This window comes from Phytophthora cinnamomi (genome assembly GCF_018691715.1).
Source record: "Phytophthora cinnamomi strain GKB4 chromosome Unknown Contig16, whole genome shotgun sequence".
NCBI classification, from domain to species: domain Eukaryota; phylum Oomycota; class Peronosporomycetes; order Peronosporales; family Peronosporaceae; genus Phytophthora; species Phytophthora cinnamomi.
In genome coordinates this window covers 1,921,864-1,939,376 of record NW_027150949.1, presented here as the reverse complement: position 1 = coordinate 1,939,376, position 17,513 = coordinate 1,921,864, and the positions used below count along the sequence as shown (strand labels likewise).

General features: G+C 55.0%; 3 protein-coding genes across 3 annotated transcripts; all 3 read right to left on the bottom strand.

Moving 5' to 3' along the window:
* Positions 1 to 7,950: 7,950 nt before the first annotated feature.
* IUM83_02596 (Callose synthase 5) lies at positions 7,951 to 9,568 on the bottom strand (the record flags this gene model as incomplete). The annotated part of the gene is made up of 2 exons (XM_067926527.1): positions 7,951 to 9,423; positions 9,485 to 9,568. The coding sequence occupies 2 exons, from the start codon at positions 9,566 to 9,568 to the stop codon at positions 7,951 to 7,953; spliced, it is 1,557 nt and encodes a 518-aa protein (XP_067796508.1).
* A 207-nt stretch (positions 9,569 to 9,775) lies between these two features.
* IUM83_02595 (tetraacyldisaccharide 4'-kinase) lies at positions 9,776 to 12,821 on the bottom strand (the record flags this gene model as incomplete). Its single annotated transcript, XM_067926526.1, has 3 exons — positions 9,776 to 9,866; positions 9,954 to 10,008; positions 12,038 to 12,821. The coding sequence occupies 3 exons, from the start codon at positions 12,819 to 12,821 to the stop codon at positions 9,776 to 9,778; spliced, it is 930 nt and encodes a 309-aa protein (XP_067796635.1).
* Positions 12,822 to 12,959: 138 nt separating this feature from the next.
* IUM83_02594 (sulfate adenylyltransferase) lies at positions 12,960 to 16,007 on the bottom strand (the record flags this gene model as incomplete). The annotated part of the gene is made up of 1 exon (XM_067926525.1): positions 12,960 to 16,007. The coding sequence occupies one exon, from the start codon at positions 16,005 to 16,007 to the stop codon at positions 12,960 to 12,962; it is 3,048 nt and encodes a 1,015-aa protein (XP_067796634.1).
* Positions 16,008 to 17,513: the final 1,506 nt, after the last annotated feature.

The following is a 17,513-nucleotide window of genomic DNA, read 5'->3' as shown; positions in this document are numbered from 1 at the left end:
TGCGGAGTATAACTTCCGGGTCGAATACAAACCCGGAAGATTGAATGTGGTGGCCGACGCGTTATCACGTCGGCCGGATTATGCAGAAGCTGCTGACGTCAATGCCATTGACGTCATGCGATCGAGCAAACCCACATCGTCTCTGTTGGACGACGTGAAGGCCGCGTACGCGCACGACGCGGACGCGAAGCCCTTGCTGGCCTATGACACAGCACCTTCTGACAAGTCCCGTCAGAAGTTGCCCAAGCACCTTCGAGCGCGTGCACACCGCTTTCGTGTGCACGACGGCCTACTGCTTTACAATGCAGTCGACGACAACGCGGATCGCGTTGTCGTGCCGAATGACCATGACCTGCGACTCAGGATCATGTACGAGTATCATGATGCCCCGACTGCGGGACATCTCGGACGTGAGAAGACTTACGTCCTTCTCACGCGCGACTTCTACTGGCACCACCAGTATAAGTGGGTGCGCAAGTACATCCGTGCTTGCGAGGTATGCCAACGCGTAAAGCCTGCGCCATTCGCGCAGGCTCCGTTACAATCACTACCGACTCCGTCGGAGTGTTGGAAGTCCATGTCTTTGGACTTCATCTTTGGTATTCCCCCGGACAGCGGAGGGAACACCGGTGTTGTGGTCTTTGTAGACCGCTTCAGCAAGATGGTACATCTTGCTGCGGTGCCAGCAGAGGTGACCGCGAAGTAGACGGCCCGTCTGCTCGTCGACATGGTGTTCAAACACCATGGTATGCCGTCCGACATCGTGTCGGACAGAGACCCGCGCTTCACAGCGCATCTGTGGCAAGAAGTGTTTACACTTCTTGGGAGCCAGCTTTCCATGTCGACTGCGGATCATCCGCAGACGGACGGTCAAACCGAGCGCGTGAATCGCGTGCTCGTCGATACGTTGAAGAGCTACGCTCACTCGTTCCAATACTGGAGCGAGTGCTTATCGATGGCAGAGTTTGCCATCAACAACTCAGTGCATGCCTCGACCGGGCATACACCGTTCTACGTGAATGCCATGCGGCATCCACGTCTACCGAGTTTACTCGGAGTGATGGCTCCAACTTTAAGTGGGGGAGGATCTACGACTGCAATACAGCAGCCGCAGAAAACCGCTGACACTTGCACAGTGTCAGCTGCAACAATGGACAAACCACATGAGTCTGCGCAGGGCGCAGACTCCCCCAACAACAAGGCCAACGACCACGGGTCTGCGCAGGGCGCAGACACCGCAAAGAACCACGCAGAGGCCGGGCCTCTAGCGGAGAGCGAGCTGAATGACTTCAGCTCGGATGCAATCAGTTTCATTTCATCACCAAAAGACAAGCCGTGATTCGGTTTGTCCAAGATACAATAGCAGCTTCTGTTGATCAACAGAAGCTGAACGCAGACAATGCGGGCAGAGGCAACACAAATGAATTTAAAGTTGGTTCATTAGTTTTGTTAGCTACTCAAAACCTGCCTAAACATGCCGTTTCGGATTTCGGAGCAAGCTTGCTTGCTCCGCGCTTCATCGGGCCGTTCACTGTGTTGGCACGGCACGGCAACGCATACACGCTAGACATACCGTCTAGCATGCGCCTCCATCCGACCTTTTACGTCGGACGGCTGAAGCCATACCGGCAGCACGAGCCATCTAGCTCGGCTGACCCAAAGCCTCGGCAGGAGCCGAGCCAGAAACGGAAGCCTTGGTCTCGGCGACGAGCATCCTCTACTTCATCTGGGTCCCCAGCTCGACCTGGATATTCGAGGGGGTCTGCGAGACCGCCGCGACTTGGGCCTTCTGGTTCGCCAGCTCCTGCTTCAGGGCGGCGAACTCAGCGCCCGACAGACGCTCCACGGCGGTCACCCGGTCGTGGAGAGGTGCATACTGATCAGCCCGGGGCTGATCATACCCGGGGCGTGTTCCCACCCTGCCACCGCCGATCCGTGACGCCCGCGGCTCAACCCGCTGGATTGTTGAGCGGGTTGTTGACCATAGTATCCCGAAAACGAACCCTCAAGGGGCTCGTTTTCGTATTCGTTGGAGAGGATTTCCTCCCCATCAAGATACATGGGAGCCGCGGAACGTCTTGCTGGAGGACGTTCCGGAAATGGTGAGGATGTACGAAGAGCAGTACGCGCTGGTGCAGCAGAAGTAATACGAGCGCTGCGATCATCGCTAGCGCGCGAACCCTCACGTGCTAAGAACTCAGCACGGAGCTCTTTGAGACTCTCGGGCACACGGAACGACGTGTACCCGTTCAGATCGCGGTCGCTCAAGCGGACCGCGCCTAGGAAGCTCTTCGTGCACTGAAAGCCCTCGGGTACAGCGCACGGCACATTTGCCTCCTCCGCAGCAACGTGGAGTTGCTCCAGCTTTCCACGCTTCGAGTACGTCTCGAAGCGATCACGCGCTTGCTTAATCCGATCACGGTAAGCACTCGGCCTCTTGTTGAAGTTCTCAACAAAGGCGTTCCAGCTTTGACAAAGTGCCTGCCATTCGGGCACTTTGCTGCGAGAAGAGGTCTTCTTGCTTTGAAACCATCGGAGCTCATGAAAGAGTCCGATGTAATAATCGCGCCTTTGATGCGTTTCCGCATCAAAGTGCAGCTCGGCAGCCACAGCGTCATCTTTGATGGCGCTGCATACGTACAGCGGCACCTCATTCGGAGGTACCGAGTTCCCATACCGGCCCGCGATCTCGGACGCGGACGGCATCCACGGATCGCGCGCTGCAGGCGCAGCGCGCGGAGAGCCCAGAGCTTTGAAATCACGCGCTGCAGCAGCAGCGCGCGGAGTACTGAGAGCCCCAGCGGAAGAGAGTGGGGTATCGCTCTCGGTTCGCGAACGCTTCGAGCTCGAAGCGTCCGATTCGTCCCCTTCACGCGGGCGAATGTACTTGGCATGAGGGTCGAGCGATTCGCTCGACACTGAGTCTTTACGCTTTGAGGGCGAGTCCTCCTCGCCCTCCATGTCTTCATCGTCGTCGTCGAAGTCGACGACGTCGCCGTACTTCGCCTTCTGGCGTTCGAAGTAGTCGTCGATGGAGAGATGACTCCCCACCGACTTTGCGGACTTCTTCTGAGGCGCGCTCATCGTTGAATGAGCGCGGATTTCTTCTCCAAACGCGGAGAATTGACGAATGGTCAATTCCGAAGATTGACGTGCGGAGACCCCGCGCGTCTAACCTTAAGGGGGGATGGTGTAACGGGGTTACACGTACAAGTGGCTGCAAGGCACTTGTGAATTTAACAGATAGGTTATCTGTTAAAAGTTTTGAATACTTCCTCACCTTGGTGTAAGACACACCAATGGATACATTGAAGTGGACCACCACAATCAGTGGTCCACACATACCCAAAGATCCTATTGGTAGAAAGCAGCATCTTTCTACCAATCAGAGTCATGCATATTAGCGGGGCTCTGACAGCCAGCCGCTGTCAACCCTTTCATAGATGATAAACAGTTTTTAGCAGATTTAGAAGGAAGATCAATTTACAAACAATACAGTTCTCATTTTACCTTAAACTAGTTACTTGAAGTCTTGTCTAAGTTAAATTATATTTGTGTATTCAAATATGATTAACCTAAGTAATTACTAAGTAGTTACGCTTCCTCATACACGTTGCGCAACGTGTAAGCTAAAGTAGTGAGTCAAGTTAGACCCATTTCAGCTGACCCTGTCCGCGGGCGCGCGGTATCAAGCCCGGCTTGACCGCATGTTCTTTCGTGCAGCCCGGCTACACGGAAATGTGTCCCTTCGCTGGCGGACCCTGTCCGCGGGCGCGCGGTATCAAGCCCGGCTTGACCGCATGGCGCTTCGTCGTGCAGCCCGGCTGCACGACAGCATGCAAATTGCGTCGGTGCGGTACGTTTGCAACCGTCCGCACTCTTTGCAGCGTCAACTCCCGGAGTTGACACGCCTTCGTCACCTCGACGCCATTCATTGGCGGAGTCCCTCATGACCGAGCATGACCGAGGGTGCGTCGGCTCCCGGAGCCGACGCGTCGTTGTCGACCTGACCGCTTCGGGTCAGGGACTGTCCCTTACACGCTTGAACGTGGGTGTTGGTTCCCGGAACCAACACATCTTTTTCTTCCGACGTCGGCAGCATTGCCGACGTTGGTCTCACTTGTGCGCGCCCTCGCGCACTTCTTATGCACTCCGGGACAGCAGCATAAAGCGCTGTCTCGACTGGTGAGCCGCGCGCACCTGCTGGTGCGTGCGCTGCGGTAACAGGGCCATCGCTCTCTGTTCCGCTGTCGCGGCCGAAGCGCACGAGCGTGCGCTTCTTCCAGTCTATCACCGCCCATTACTACGTCGAACTTATCGTCCAGGTCCAGGACGATAAAGTGTTCGACAAACACTCGTTGTTTGTACGAGAAGCGCACGTTCACGACGCGCTTCTCGGTCTTCACGATGGCACCTGTTGCCAGTCGTACTTCCAGAAGACTTCGAGGTACATTTACTTCCTCGAAGTCAAGTCTCGGCAGGCTCCGTAGTCGAACAAAGTTGTTCGACGCGCCTGAATCTACCAAAGCTCGAAGAGAGCCGCTCGCTCTCTTCGAGTAAACCTTCAAGATGACTAGGTTTGGCCTGTCATCTTGTTTCTTGCAGTGAGAGCTGGTCTCACTGGGGGCTGCAGTCCTCAGTGTCGCGTGCCCGATGTCGGCACGCGCGACTGCATTACCAGTAGGGCGCCCCGCGCCTACTGGATGTTCGCGTTTTTTGTTGGTCCGCGGCGATGCCTAGCATCGCCACGACGGCCACCTCCAGGGGGCATGGGAGCTGTGCACTCCCGTGCAAAGTGACCGATCCTTCCGCAACGGAAGCATCGCACGTTGCCTCCCTGCTGCTGGTAACCAGCAGTTGTTGCGTTCGAGAGGTCCATTGGTTCTGGACCTCCCGTCCTCGCTACCGGGCGCGGTTGCGGCCTCGGCACGTTCGCATGGAGTTTAGCCTGCCGCAGGCTAAACTCTTCTTGCATGGCAAGGGTGATTGCAGCTTCGAGAGTACTCGGGTACTCTCGGAAGAGATAGGTCTTCACGGGCCCATCTCTAAGTCCCTTCATGAACGTGACGACCTTAGTCGCCTCGTCAATTGGATTAGTCACGATATTTGAGACCAAGTATCGTGCGCGCTGCGCGTCAGCATGAACATCATGCTTACCCTGCTGAAGGTCGAGGAATTCCGCTCTCGACCGGAACTCGTTTTGCGGGGGCTCAAACGCTTGTCTGAGCTCCTCTTTGAATACTTCGTACGTGCTGAAGCACGTAGGATCGGAGAGTCGGCGCCCGTACGCCCAACCCCTTGCGCGTCCGCCAAGGCAGGACATGGCGAATGCGACCTTCGACAGCAGGTCGACGATGCGTCGAGCCGCTATGGCTGTGTCGAGCTCGACAAGCCACCCGAAGAGAGACTCGCCCTCTCTTCCCACGTAATTGCTTACGCTCAATTTCAATGATTGAGCACGCGGTGTCGTCCCTGACGACGCCGTCACTGAGAAGCAGCATCACGCTGCTCCTTCATGATGAACCCCAGAGCAACACCATGTTGCTCCGTCGGCGATAGCGAACGCAGCATCGTAGCTATCGCCGCTTCTCCAATGACTGTTGACAGTCGTCGGAGGGCTTCCCACTCTGGGTCAGACAGGTGGGGGCAATCACCGCGTGCAACATGCGTTGCAGGCGTGTTGGAGCTCTCCATGGGCACCTCCGTGCTCATGTGGTTCTAGGCTCTGCGTTCGTACTTGTAGTGGGTCTAACTTGACTCACTACTTTAGCTTACACGTTGCGCAACGTGTATGAGGAAGCGTAAGTACTTAGTAATTACTTAGGTTAATAATATTTGAATACACAAATATAGTTTAACTTAGACAAGACTTCAAGTAACTAGTTTAAGGTAAAATGAGAACTGTATTGTTTGTAAATTGATCTTCCTTCTAAATCTGCTAAAAACTGTTTATCATCTATGAAAGGGTTGACAGCGGCTGGCTGTCAGAGCCCCGCTAATATGCATGTCTCTGATTGGTAGAAAGATGCTGCTTTCTACCAATAGGATCTGTGGGTATGTGTGGACCACTGATTGTGGTGGTCCACTTCAATGTATCCATTGGTGTGTCTTACACCAATGTGAGGAAGTATCCAAAACGTTTAACAGATATCCTATCTGTTAAAATCACAAGTGGCTTGTAGCCACTTGTGTGTTACAGCCGACCTCCAGCCGCAACAAGACAACTAAGAGCACTTGCTGCACAACACTCTCACGCCACGTTCTCCAGGGGCTACTCTACAATCCGATAGTACTCCAGGCCCTCGAATTGAACAGGCAGATGCTGCGAACACAGACGACTGCTGCCACTGTAGCGTCTACGGAGTCTACATCATCATCATCTGCTGCTGCCGTAGTGGCTACGGAGTTTCTCCATTATCTGCTGCTGCCGCCACCGCTGTAGTGTCAACTGCATCTACCATATTTTTGAAGCGATAACCACTGCCGTAGTGTCCACGGAGTCTACACTATCTGTTGATGCGACCGCCGCCATAGTGCCTACAGAATGTACAATGTCTACCGAAAGTCTCGTACTATTCACACATCTCCATGTTTTCGTCAAGGCGAACGCCTTCACCTTCATCAGCAGCACAAATTCACCCCCATCCTTCACTTTACCCTCGATCGGCCTTGTTTTCGTTTGCTTGATTCCGATACTCCGCCTTGATGCCCTACGTCTCCGCTTTCTACGGCTGTCGGCATGCTGCCTCGATCATGCCCCGCTGGGGTCTCATCTCAATTGCTGGGCTGTGATGCGCGGCGCAAAGTAATCCTAGCTGCTTGGTTTCTTCTGTCGCTGAATATTGGATTGTGAGGAATAGGTGGAAGCCATTGCGTCCGTCGATTTGACACCATGTTAACAATTTCTATACTGAACTCAAGTGAACTACACATGTCTATTTCAATCACGAAACCAAGTGAAATGCACATATCAATTTCAATCCTATTAGCCAGTCTGCTTTTCTTATCCTGTTGGCCAATATGCTTTTCTTAGGATGTGAGGGGGTACCCTATTACAAAGGAATTTCGGTAATGAACGGAGGCGACCACCTGAACGCGGAAAAAATCCGCGGGTGTCGCTCAAGTGATGAGATAAATTACCTGTCACAGGTATTATAATCGAGAATAATGGCACCTGAGTGGCATCCGCCTAAGGACTCTGGATAAAATCCAGAGAACATCGTGCGTGGCACGAAGATCGAAATCAACGGAGATATCGTCTCCTAAAAAGTTCACATATAATCAAGCTCTCGTTCTAGAAAGTGAACCAATTTGCCATGCCTCTCATATGGCTGTCGTGTCCCGTCCCTAGTCAAAATCACTTACCATTCTACCTAAATGTCAGCAACGACAACGTTCTGGATCGCACAATTGCTTGGTGGGTCGCTTGCTGCGCCGTGAGGTGTTCTATAACGAAGCCTCTTCGTTTCCAGAGATTTGATTTCTTCTTCTGGGGTATGCCGAGCCCCCGATTTCTGATCACGAAGACTTTCCCCTTCTTGCTTGCCTTATTTCCCTGCGGCATTTTGACGCTAAACGTCTAGTTTTGCTGCTGCTTTCCGATCGTTTTGTTCCGCTTCACGTTGTTTGACATCCCTTTTCGCAGCAGATTTGAGTTCGGCTTGTACTTAGCCTAGTTGCTTTCAATCGTTGCTTCAGCTTTCAGTTACTTTTGCTCTGCTACCTGGTGGCGATCCATTCATGAAGTCACTTGCCAGGTCGTCTACTTGGAAAATAAAGAGTGGGTCGCTCAGTGATGCTCATCGACCACGTCACACAGCCACCCCTATTTAGACGTTTTATTATAATAAGTCAACTCCTATTCATGATGGTCCTCTTAAAGGGCTCGCAATTGTTGTTCATGTGTGTGCTTCACTAATTTCAGATGAAGTTTAGCTCGACGAGTTTCGATCAATAAAAGCTAGTACTGATGACCGGGGCTTCTTTCGCTGGGCTTAGCTTCTCCAGCACCTTCTGGCCCATGTCGGCGTCTTCGAGTTTCTGCAACAGCTTGGCGTTCAGGTGCTTCTCTCGGCTGTTCATGAGCGTGCGAGGCAAATGAAGCGGCGACATGGGCTGGCCCTGCCTCTGCTCGGCCATTTGCACCATAAGCTTCTCCTGGAAGCTCTTGTTGCGCTGTCGCACACCTCGAGCCTGGCGCTGCTGAGCATCGATGGCAGCTCGACCCTCGGCGTGATACTGCCTCGCAAATGTTAGGTCGTCCTCTACTTCTTGACGCTCGCGCTGCTTTTTCTGGGCTCGCTGCTCGAGCAGAAATTGCTGCCGCTCGAGAGCCTCCTTGTGCTTAGCGTCTTGCGTTTGTTGTTGCTTGAGCAGGTCGGCTGCATTTTTTTCCTTCTGGTACTCCTCAGCACGACGCTCGTCGTCTAGCGCCTTCTGCCTCATTTGAGCCTGCAAACTCTCAGCAATCCCCATCTGCTGGTGATCTCGACGCTGAAGATTGGATTGCAGTCTGCGCATGCGCTCCTCGTCTTCTCGAGCCAGTCGACGCGCATACGCTTCCATGAGCTCAACATCTTCCTGGTGCTCCTGTAGCTTCACTCGGCTCTTGTGCTGTTGAACGAGAGTGTTTTCGGCTTGTAGTTTCTTCATGCGTGCGTGTTCAGTCTCGCGGCGACGGCGAGCATCCGTCTCTAGGCGCTTGAGCTCGGCCTGCACCCGTTCCACCTCAGCTGCTTCTTCCTGTTTCCGCTGGGCTTCACGCTGTTCCAGGGCAATTTTCTGCTGCCTCAATTGCTCATCGCGCTCTCGACGTACCTTCATGACACTTTCGTGTTGGCGTTGCAGCTTGGCGCTCTCCTGTTCCCGCCACTTGCTCAGGTCGTGCAGTTGGTTCTGGAAGGCCTCGTCGTTAATTTTCTTCTCGCCGTCACGGCACTTAGCTTTTTCTTGCTGTTGAGCGTCGAGCCAGGCCTTCTGCATCCTCTTCTTCTCAAGATATTTGGCTTTCTCCTTCTCTTGATCGCTCTCAAATTCAACAAGGGTGAGAGCATTCAGCAACACCCACTCGTCTTGCCCCTTGAGCGCGTCCAAGTTAGCGGGTGAGCACTTGCTTCCGAGTTGAACTCCAGCACTTGCAGCACCTCGAGCTGCATCCCCACTTGAACCACCGCTATCCCCTTTACCATCGTTGTTGTTGCCTAGCTGTTTCCCCTTTTGTCTTTCTAGACTCATCTTCTTCACCACTGCTTCCAATGCCACAATATCCGCCTCCATTACGCGCTTCTGTGAATGAAGCAACAGACGATTCGCCATACTGGCGATGGAGTTGGCGAACACTGGGTCCTGTTTGGCATATTTGGCCGTGAGTTTGGCCGCCAACGCGTCTGCTACCGCTTGTCGTTTGTCACTCTTCACTTCCTCCTGAAGATATACACGTTAATGTCTTGCACTCAAATGTAGATTCGTACTGGCAATAACACACCCGAAGCAACAGAGTTACCGCTTTAGCGCGGTTGGCCATGCCCGACGGCTTGAGCTTCGTGCTCGACTTCGATCGATTGTCCATGCGAACCACGCCTAGACTTGAGAGAGTGAGGAAATGTTCAGCGTCATGGGGTGCCCGGTATATTTCGGACATTGCGACAGGAATAGCAGACAAAAGATTGTCTATTTTCACGCAGCATGCTGTGACGCGCGCATCTGACCAGAGCCGGCACAAGATAGGAACGGCGGTGTCCAACGCTCAATACTATCTAAGAATTTAAAAATGGTGTTAGAATTTATGAGCCACTAGTGGGGCAATATTGTTGAGATTTTTGAGCTTCCAATTCAATGCCGCAGAAATGAAAAGGTAAAGTTGACACCTGCAGCCAAAGAGCACGCACCAGTCACACCATGTTAGTATCGCAGCAGGGATCAACTAAGTTAGAATAAATTAAAAAAACGCCTACCAAAATGCATCAGGCGAAAGCACAGCGGCATCTGAGTCTCCAAGACGAATGCAAGCTGGTGTAGCGCCAACATTCCGCAGTTACGCTTGATCACTGCTACAAGCACCCCAAGAGACAACACTTGTACTACGCCGAACATGAATACGGGTAGAACCGTAGCGCCAACGTTGTTACTTGATACACGTGCCATCTCCAAATGATAACCTTCGGGAGGTGGACCATTGCCAGGACGTAGCAGGGGTAAAGTAGCGGAATTATGCTCTCCAAATAGGACGAAATAACTAGACACTCCGTTGCGAACAATGCCTTCAGGGTTTCTTGCAAAATCCATGAGCAATTGCTCGACATTGTTCGGGTCGAAATGGGCTATAACAACAGATCGCTTGCCTTTGTAGTAGCTGCATGCGCGATGTTCACCTCGATAGGAGAGACAGGATAGATTGTGTCGTTGCTAAAACTACACGGGCACCACAGGGCTAGGTTTGGGGCCCATGCGTGCGGAGGCAAAATGACTGCATGTCGAATTCTTTAAGGTGTTTATCAACCTCTGAAAGTTCGTGCGGCAATCAAGAGCGTATGCGGACTCCTTTGCTGCTTTGCCTTACAAACCTTTCGGGATCGCGAAATAACGAGCAAAGTGCCACACGCAATCCGTCGCCCTTGGAACCTTTGGCGATCTCGTCCTGAATTGTGGACGTACGTCGATACAGTCCATACACCATCGTTATCGTTTGGATTAAGTCCGTGACTGTGATAACGGTGACTGTCGTAGCAGAAGACGACGTTTGCACGCATGTCGCCATGTAAACCGCATTGAAGAAGTCAACCGTGAAAATGACTGCTTCGGGCGTCATCTCTTCCATGTGGGCAGTGCACCGCAGCATCATGTTCTTCAGCGCCAACTTCATCAGTGGCAGGTAGAGAATGACGAGAAACTGGTAGGATGTTCCCTCTGCAAGATATAGAGTGACTCATAGGCTGGATAGAGAAACACCGGGATAAACTTGGCGGAGATGTAGGTCACGAACTGAGCCAGCTTGTCACGACGCGCCAGCATTTGATTCAAGGTTCGTTTGCCCACGATCACTCGGAAAGAGAGTATCAGCACCACGTAGAGCACTGGGGTCATTTGTCACGAGGGAAAATGGGAGAGGGAAAACGAGGCGGACAGCTATCAGTAAGGCGCACGAGATAACACCAAGCGATACACATAATGACAGTAAAATTTGACGGCACGTCGAGATGTGCACGCCATCAATAAAATAGGCAGCTTGGACAGTCGCGAAAATCAGCATCATGATACGAATCCAAAAGCCATAGTTCGCGCGCCAGCCGTCGTTGGGGTCTTGAAGCGGCACCAATTCTAGGGCTACGACGAGCGCCACCACCGGTATCAGGGTCGCAATGCACACCAACATACGCGCAAGAGCGACGTTCGTCGCGTGTAGGGTTCTAGTGCCAGCACACGTTCGACGGAATATTTGCTGCCGAAATAACTAACTTGCAGCCGCTTCCAGATCTGTAGAAGCCGCAAGCCCCAGGCGGCTATCGTAGGTCTCATCGGCGCGAGGATTGTCGATAAAGCACTTGAGCTTACACGAATATGCAGTGTTGCTCTATTCGTGGATGATTTAATTTTCCTGTCCTGTAAGATGGACTCGTAGAAGTTCTAACGTATTGGGATCACTCTTCGATGACGCCTAAGGACATGTCAATACAATGCTTGACCTGGTCGACATTGTGCATCAGCTCTAGTTCGCATTGCAGCACCCGCAGATCCACTTTCTCTGCCAGGTTTTTCATTACGACTGGCGATCGAGCCAAATCTTTTTCCGTAGTTGCAACTACCACAGCACTTCCTCTGGTCTGCAACTCGTGTGTCCACTTCACTACATCGGCAACGTCGCCCTCGCAAAATGCGTGGTGGTCAGGAAATGCTTTGACCTCCACGCGAGTCCAGCGAGCCAACTTGCGTACTAGCAGCTCGACAGACTCTGGGTTACCGACGCCACAGACCACAAGAACAGCATGCCCATCTAAAGGCATATCCACTGGAACACCACTTCTGTTCTCACTCGCCTCACTTGGCAGCAGCTGAGTAGCTGGGACTAGCCCCACCACCTTCATCCGAGACGTAGCAACGATCGATCGTGGATTCATCAGCGCCCGCAAACCAGTCATCAAAGCCAGCACCTGTTCTTCCTCCAACATGTCCGCGTGATGCACAACCACCACATCAGCTCGAGCCAACGCATGGCGTGGCAGCTCTCGCAGACTGCCACAAGGCAGCAGCAACCCGTTCCCGAGCGGATGCAAAGCGTCCACCATGACGATCTCGAGGTCCTTGGCCAGTCTCCACTGCTGCAGACCGTCATCCAGCACCACGCAGCTTAGAGCTGCTGCGTCTTCCCCGAGCTGCTTCACTTTGGCCGCCCCCACCGCCACGCGATCACTTCCCACTGCCAATTGACAGCCCGGGAAACGCTTGGTCAGCATCCGCCACTCGTCGTCACCGTAGCCGCGACTGAGCAACATCGGCACTCGGTCTCCGCTCGCATTCTTCAGCACGTGGTCGGCCAGGAACTGAACGAACGGCGTCTTCCCCGTGCCTCCGAAGGTGACGTTCCCCACGCTCAAAACGGGAACGTGCGGCGGGGCGACGCGCTGCGCGTGACTCGACTCTCTGCGGCGCTTGCGGTCAATGATCCAGCCGTAGACGCGACTGAGCGCGGGCTGCTTCCGGTCCGCCAGCGCCTCAATGGGCCAGGTCGACGAACGCAGCGCTGCCAGCACGGATCCGTGCCAGCGTCGATGCCAGCGTCTCCACAGCTGCGCCATCATCGAACAAGAGACGATGTGAGTGGTCATAGACGGTCGGTGGGTAGCGCACCTTGGTTGAAGCGGAGACCACCACCACCACGAACCTATTCAACAGAGCATTTATTCATTCATTCATGCGGCTGAGCTACGTTCGTGAACAAGGAGCATGGCGCTCCGTTGGCGGACCTAGTTGAGCCAGAACTCATCCTTAACGCTAATCTCTCCTGCCTTGAGCTTCTGCCACCGCTCGTGCGTCTCCGCCACGATCTGGATGGCGGCCTCGGCTGACGTCGGCTTCTCCTGCGAGAACACGTTCTCCGACTTGCCCTCCGGGATCTTGTACTTCTTGAGCCAGTCCACCAGAGCGTCCAAGACGCCGGGCTTCACGCTCTGCAAGTCGCTCACGCTGCTGATCTTGTCCGCATCCTCGTCGGCGAGGGAAATCACCAGGATCTTGTGATCCACCTCGCCCTGGTCAACGAGCTCCAGGCTGCCCAGGATCTTCACGGGGTTCACAGAGCCCATGGGTAGCTGCTTGGTGCCGATCTCGATCACATCCAGCGGGTCGTTGTCACCGCCGTTGCCATTCTCGTCCTTTAAACTCGGGTCCTCCCACGTCTGCGGGAACAGGCCGTAGTTGAAGAAGGGCACGCCGTACAGGTAGTCACGGCCGCGCGTGCCGTTGTGTGTCGTGTCCTGCATGATCGGGTTGTATCGGTCCTCCTTGTTCACCTCCATCTTGTGGGCGATGCCCTTGGGAATCTCGACGATGAAGTTGTACGAGCTGTTATCCTTGGAATTGGCCGGGTGGAGCGGGATGTCGTGCCACGGCGAGATCTTCTCGCCCTTGTCGTTCTTGAAGTGGAGCTTGTAGTCGGTGCGGCCGAACGTGCCCTCCGACGAGAACGAGCGCGAAGTGTCCACCACAGGCTTCGAGAACTGCGTAGCGAACGGGATCCAACGCGGACTGTCGATATTCTGGTAGTAGTCGATCATGATGTCCCAGCCAGACTTGACCATGAAACCCTGAGGCACGCACGTCGGCTTGTCCTCCCAGCCAGCGGGGATCTTATCGCCCTCGCACTTCTGCAAGCCCTCACGAGCCATCTTACGCATGCGCGAACCCGAAATAGAGAGGAAGTCTTGCTTGCGGCTGCTGTCCATGGGCTTCATCTTGTGGTCCTGAACATCGTAGTATACCTTGGAGAACGACAGGATGTTGAAGTCCTCCATGCCAGGAGCCATGTGCAGCACAAAGCGGCCGTGGTCACCCGCGTAAATGTCGTCCTTGTCACCATCGGAGCGCTTGATACCAGCAGGGTCACGGCCGACAACGAAGAAGCTAGCACCAGCGTTCTTACGGCTCTTCGCGTGCCACTGAACCTCACGAGGGCCAGCGTAGATCATTGGAGACGGCCAAATGGCGAGAACAGTACTCTCCTTGTCCAGCATGCCATCACGCAGAATCGCTTCGTGCTGACGGACACGCACGTCCAGCGGGACATCGTCCTCCTTCGTCCAGCCACCGAGAGGAGACAGCCACAGCACGGGGTTCTTGTAGCCTTGAGCAATGAGCTGCTCGCGGGCGTTGTTCATCAGGTACGCGTGGCCAGCGTGCGTCGGGTTTCTCGTCTGGAAGGCCAGCACCACATCGGCGCCCATCTCGTCGAAGCGCTTACGCAGCTCCGTCGGAGTCAAGCGGTACTGGTCAAGGTCGTCGTTGTACTTAACGCGAGACAGCAGCTCGATCTCGCCACCCAGCAGGTACTCGCCCGACTTGAGGATCTCCGCGATGTACGGGTGGCCGTTGTCCATGGCACCGAACGTGCGGGTGATGCGCTCCTCCTTGCGGTGGGCGAACACCTCCGGGTCGTTCAGCAGCGCGAGCTCCTCGCCGGCCGGACTCACCAGCACAACCTGCTTGAACTTGCCAATACGCTCCTTGGCGGCGTCGTTGATCGGGAGGACAATGGGGACGGGCATGTTGACGCGCTCTCCCTTGGACACGAACTCGCTCGAGTATTCCGAGAAGTTGGTGGGCTGGTGGAGCGCCAGGTGGCCGTCCGTGAGGTTGTCCGAGTCGTAGAGCACGCTGCTGAAGTGCAGCGACTGTAGGTACACGCCCTCGCGCATGAAGCCGCGGAGAGGCGCGGCCCAGCCCTCGCCGATCACCTGCAGCCAGTGCACGTCCTCGTCGCGGAGCAGCACGCGCGGGAGCTCGTCAAAGTTGCTGGGGCGCGAGGCGCTGGGCTGGTCCGGGAACAGCGAGGGGAACGTGGCGACGGCGTTGCCGCCGTCCGCGACAGCCACGCCGGGGTAACCGCTGGGCGGCTGCTCCACTCCAGTCAGCAGGCCCTCGGCCTCGAGCTTGTCCAGGATCATGCGCACCTCGTCGTCGAGCGACTGGCTGGAGGCGTTGAGGTGGATCTCGGGCTGCAGCGGCGCCTCGTAGGGCGACGAGATGCCCGTGAAGTCCTTGATCTCGCCCTTCATGGCGCGCTTGTACAGGCCCTTGACGTCGCGGTCCGCGGCCACGGACACGGGCACGTCCACGAAGACCTCGAAGAACGGGATGTTCATCTTGCGGTGCAGCTCGCGCACCTCGTCGCGGCGCGCGCGGAAGGGCGAGACGAGCGCCACGAGCGTGATGACGCCCGCCTCGGAGAAGAGCGCGGACATCTCGCCCACGCGGCGCACGCTCTCGGCGCGGTCGGCCTCGGAGAAGCCCAGGTCGCGGTTGAGCCCGATGCGCACGTTGTCGCCGTCCAGGCGGTACGTGTGCACGCGCCTGCGCAGCAGCTCCCGCTCGAGCGCGCGGCCCACGGTGCTCTTGCCGCTGCCCGAGAGGCCCGTAAACCAGAGCGTCGCGCCCTTCTGCTGCAGCGCCGCGTAGCGCTGCGGGCGCGACAGCAGCGACGAGTCGTAGTACACGTTGCGCTGCATCTCGAGCTTCTGCAGGCGCTGGTCGGCGCACACCTGGTCCACGCGCGTCTGGTTGGCCAGCTCGGTCAGCGCCACGGCCGGGCGGGAGGACGCGGAGGAGGGCGCCCCCACGCCCGCGAAGAGCGCCAGCAGCACCAGGTAGGGCAGCGCCACTAGCGCGCCTAACACGAAGCGCCTGACCAGCGCGCGGCGCTCGTCGTGCTCGGGCCCGCGCGAGAACACGCGGCTGGCGGCGCCGTCGCTGCACTCCAGGTCGTCCTGCCCCACGCTCGCGTACAGGGTGTCGCTCATGGCCAGCCGCAGGTCGAGAGCCGCAGGTCGAGAGCCGCAGGTCGAGAGCTGAGAGCTTCGGGGCGCAGATTGCGGAATGGGAAGTGGCCGCTCGGAGTCACGGAGCGGATACTTACCGGTTCGATATCGGTTATCGCCTAAACCTATCCGGTGGTTTCGACGGTTCATTCCGGGTTTGTATGGCGGCGCTACCGGTATTTGCAGAGACAAGGCCGATGCAGACTACCGAAATGGCTTGACAAGGATGGTGTGCGGCACACAGGCCGGCGCTGGAGAGAGCAGCTGGCCTCGAGCAGCGCTGCGTTGGCTGGCCCGAGCCAATTCCTCGGGCGACGAGCAGCACTGCTCAGAGCAGGCTACTGCGCCGTTTTCGAGGGCGGTCGAGGTTGAAATCATATTGCGGTCCCTTGCAACATTGACGCGGGTCTCAGCAATGCGCTGATTTGGCAGCAACTTCGACGAGGGGTCGCTGCTCGCTCTGATTGGCTGCCCACCGGAAACCAGGCACTCGCGCCGGGTTCACTTAAACCCCGCTGCAGTGACTCATGTTGAAGTGCCCTGCGAGCACCGGCGGAACGGTTGGCGACGAGATGCCAAAGGAGCGGCTCATTTTGAAGCAATTGGAGCAACTGAAGCAACTGAGGCGGACGGCGAACCGAAAAGAAAATAAAGTGTAGAGCGTGACCACATGGACATAATAGCCGAGAGAACGCCAACTACTACAGAGAGCAGCTACATGCACTTGCTGGGAATATTTGACGCGGGTTTTTCTCAACTCTCGCCCCCAGCTTGCAGTGCTGATAGTGCTTGCTATCGTTACGATGATCGCGGTTTACACGTGTAACGATCGCATTCCAAAGTGGCGATAAATGAGACCTGCCAGCACACTGAATAGTACCTACACAACACCCGAATGGGAAAGTATCAACAACGTAAACCCTACCACCTCAGTGATGCACGTATTAGACGATCAGAGAATGTATCTCCTGCAGTAGGCAAATTGCTTATAGAATCAAAACGCAGCGTTGGCGCATGCACGGAGCAAGATGCATTCACTCAATTGTGCTTCCATGATCTCCTGTAGAATGATTTCACTGCTAGTTTCAGAAGTTTGATCATTGGTCATTCTCGGCCTTCATAGCAGGGCCCCCGAAAAAAATATTGTCGCTGCAGTAATTTTGATAAATAACAGCAAGTTATTTATTTTCTCAATCATACCTAGATGTGCCCGTTATTTATGTTGGGCCACATTATTTCAGGTAATTTTATGTGTATCAAACCCTAAATTATTTCTTGCAGCGTTCCTTTACAAACTTCTGCAAGACCACTTTCAATGTTTCCTCTTGTAGTGACACCAGCGTGGCTCGCATCACGTTCGGACATGAACGTCATGGTCTAATGCCAATCACATTGGAGATGATTCTTTTCTTACGAGAAAACGCTGCCTATTGGGACTCCAAGACGGTTGATGAGGCCATGCACTAGTAACTTCGCTCTTCATTCAAT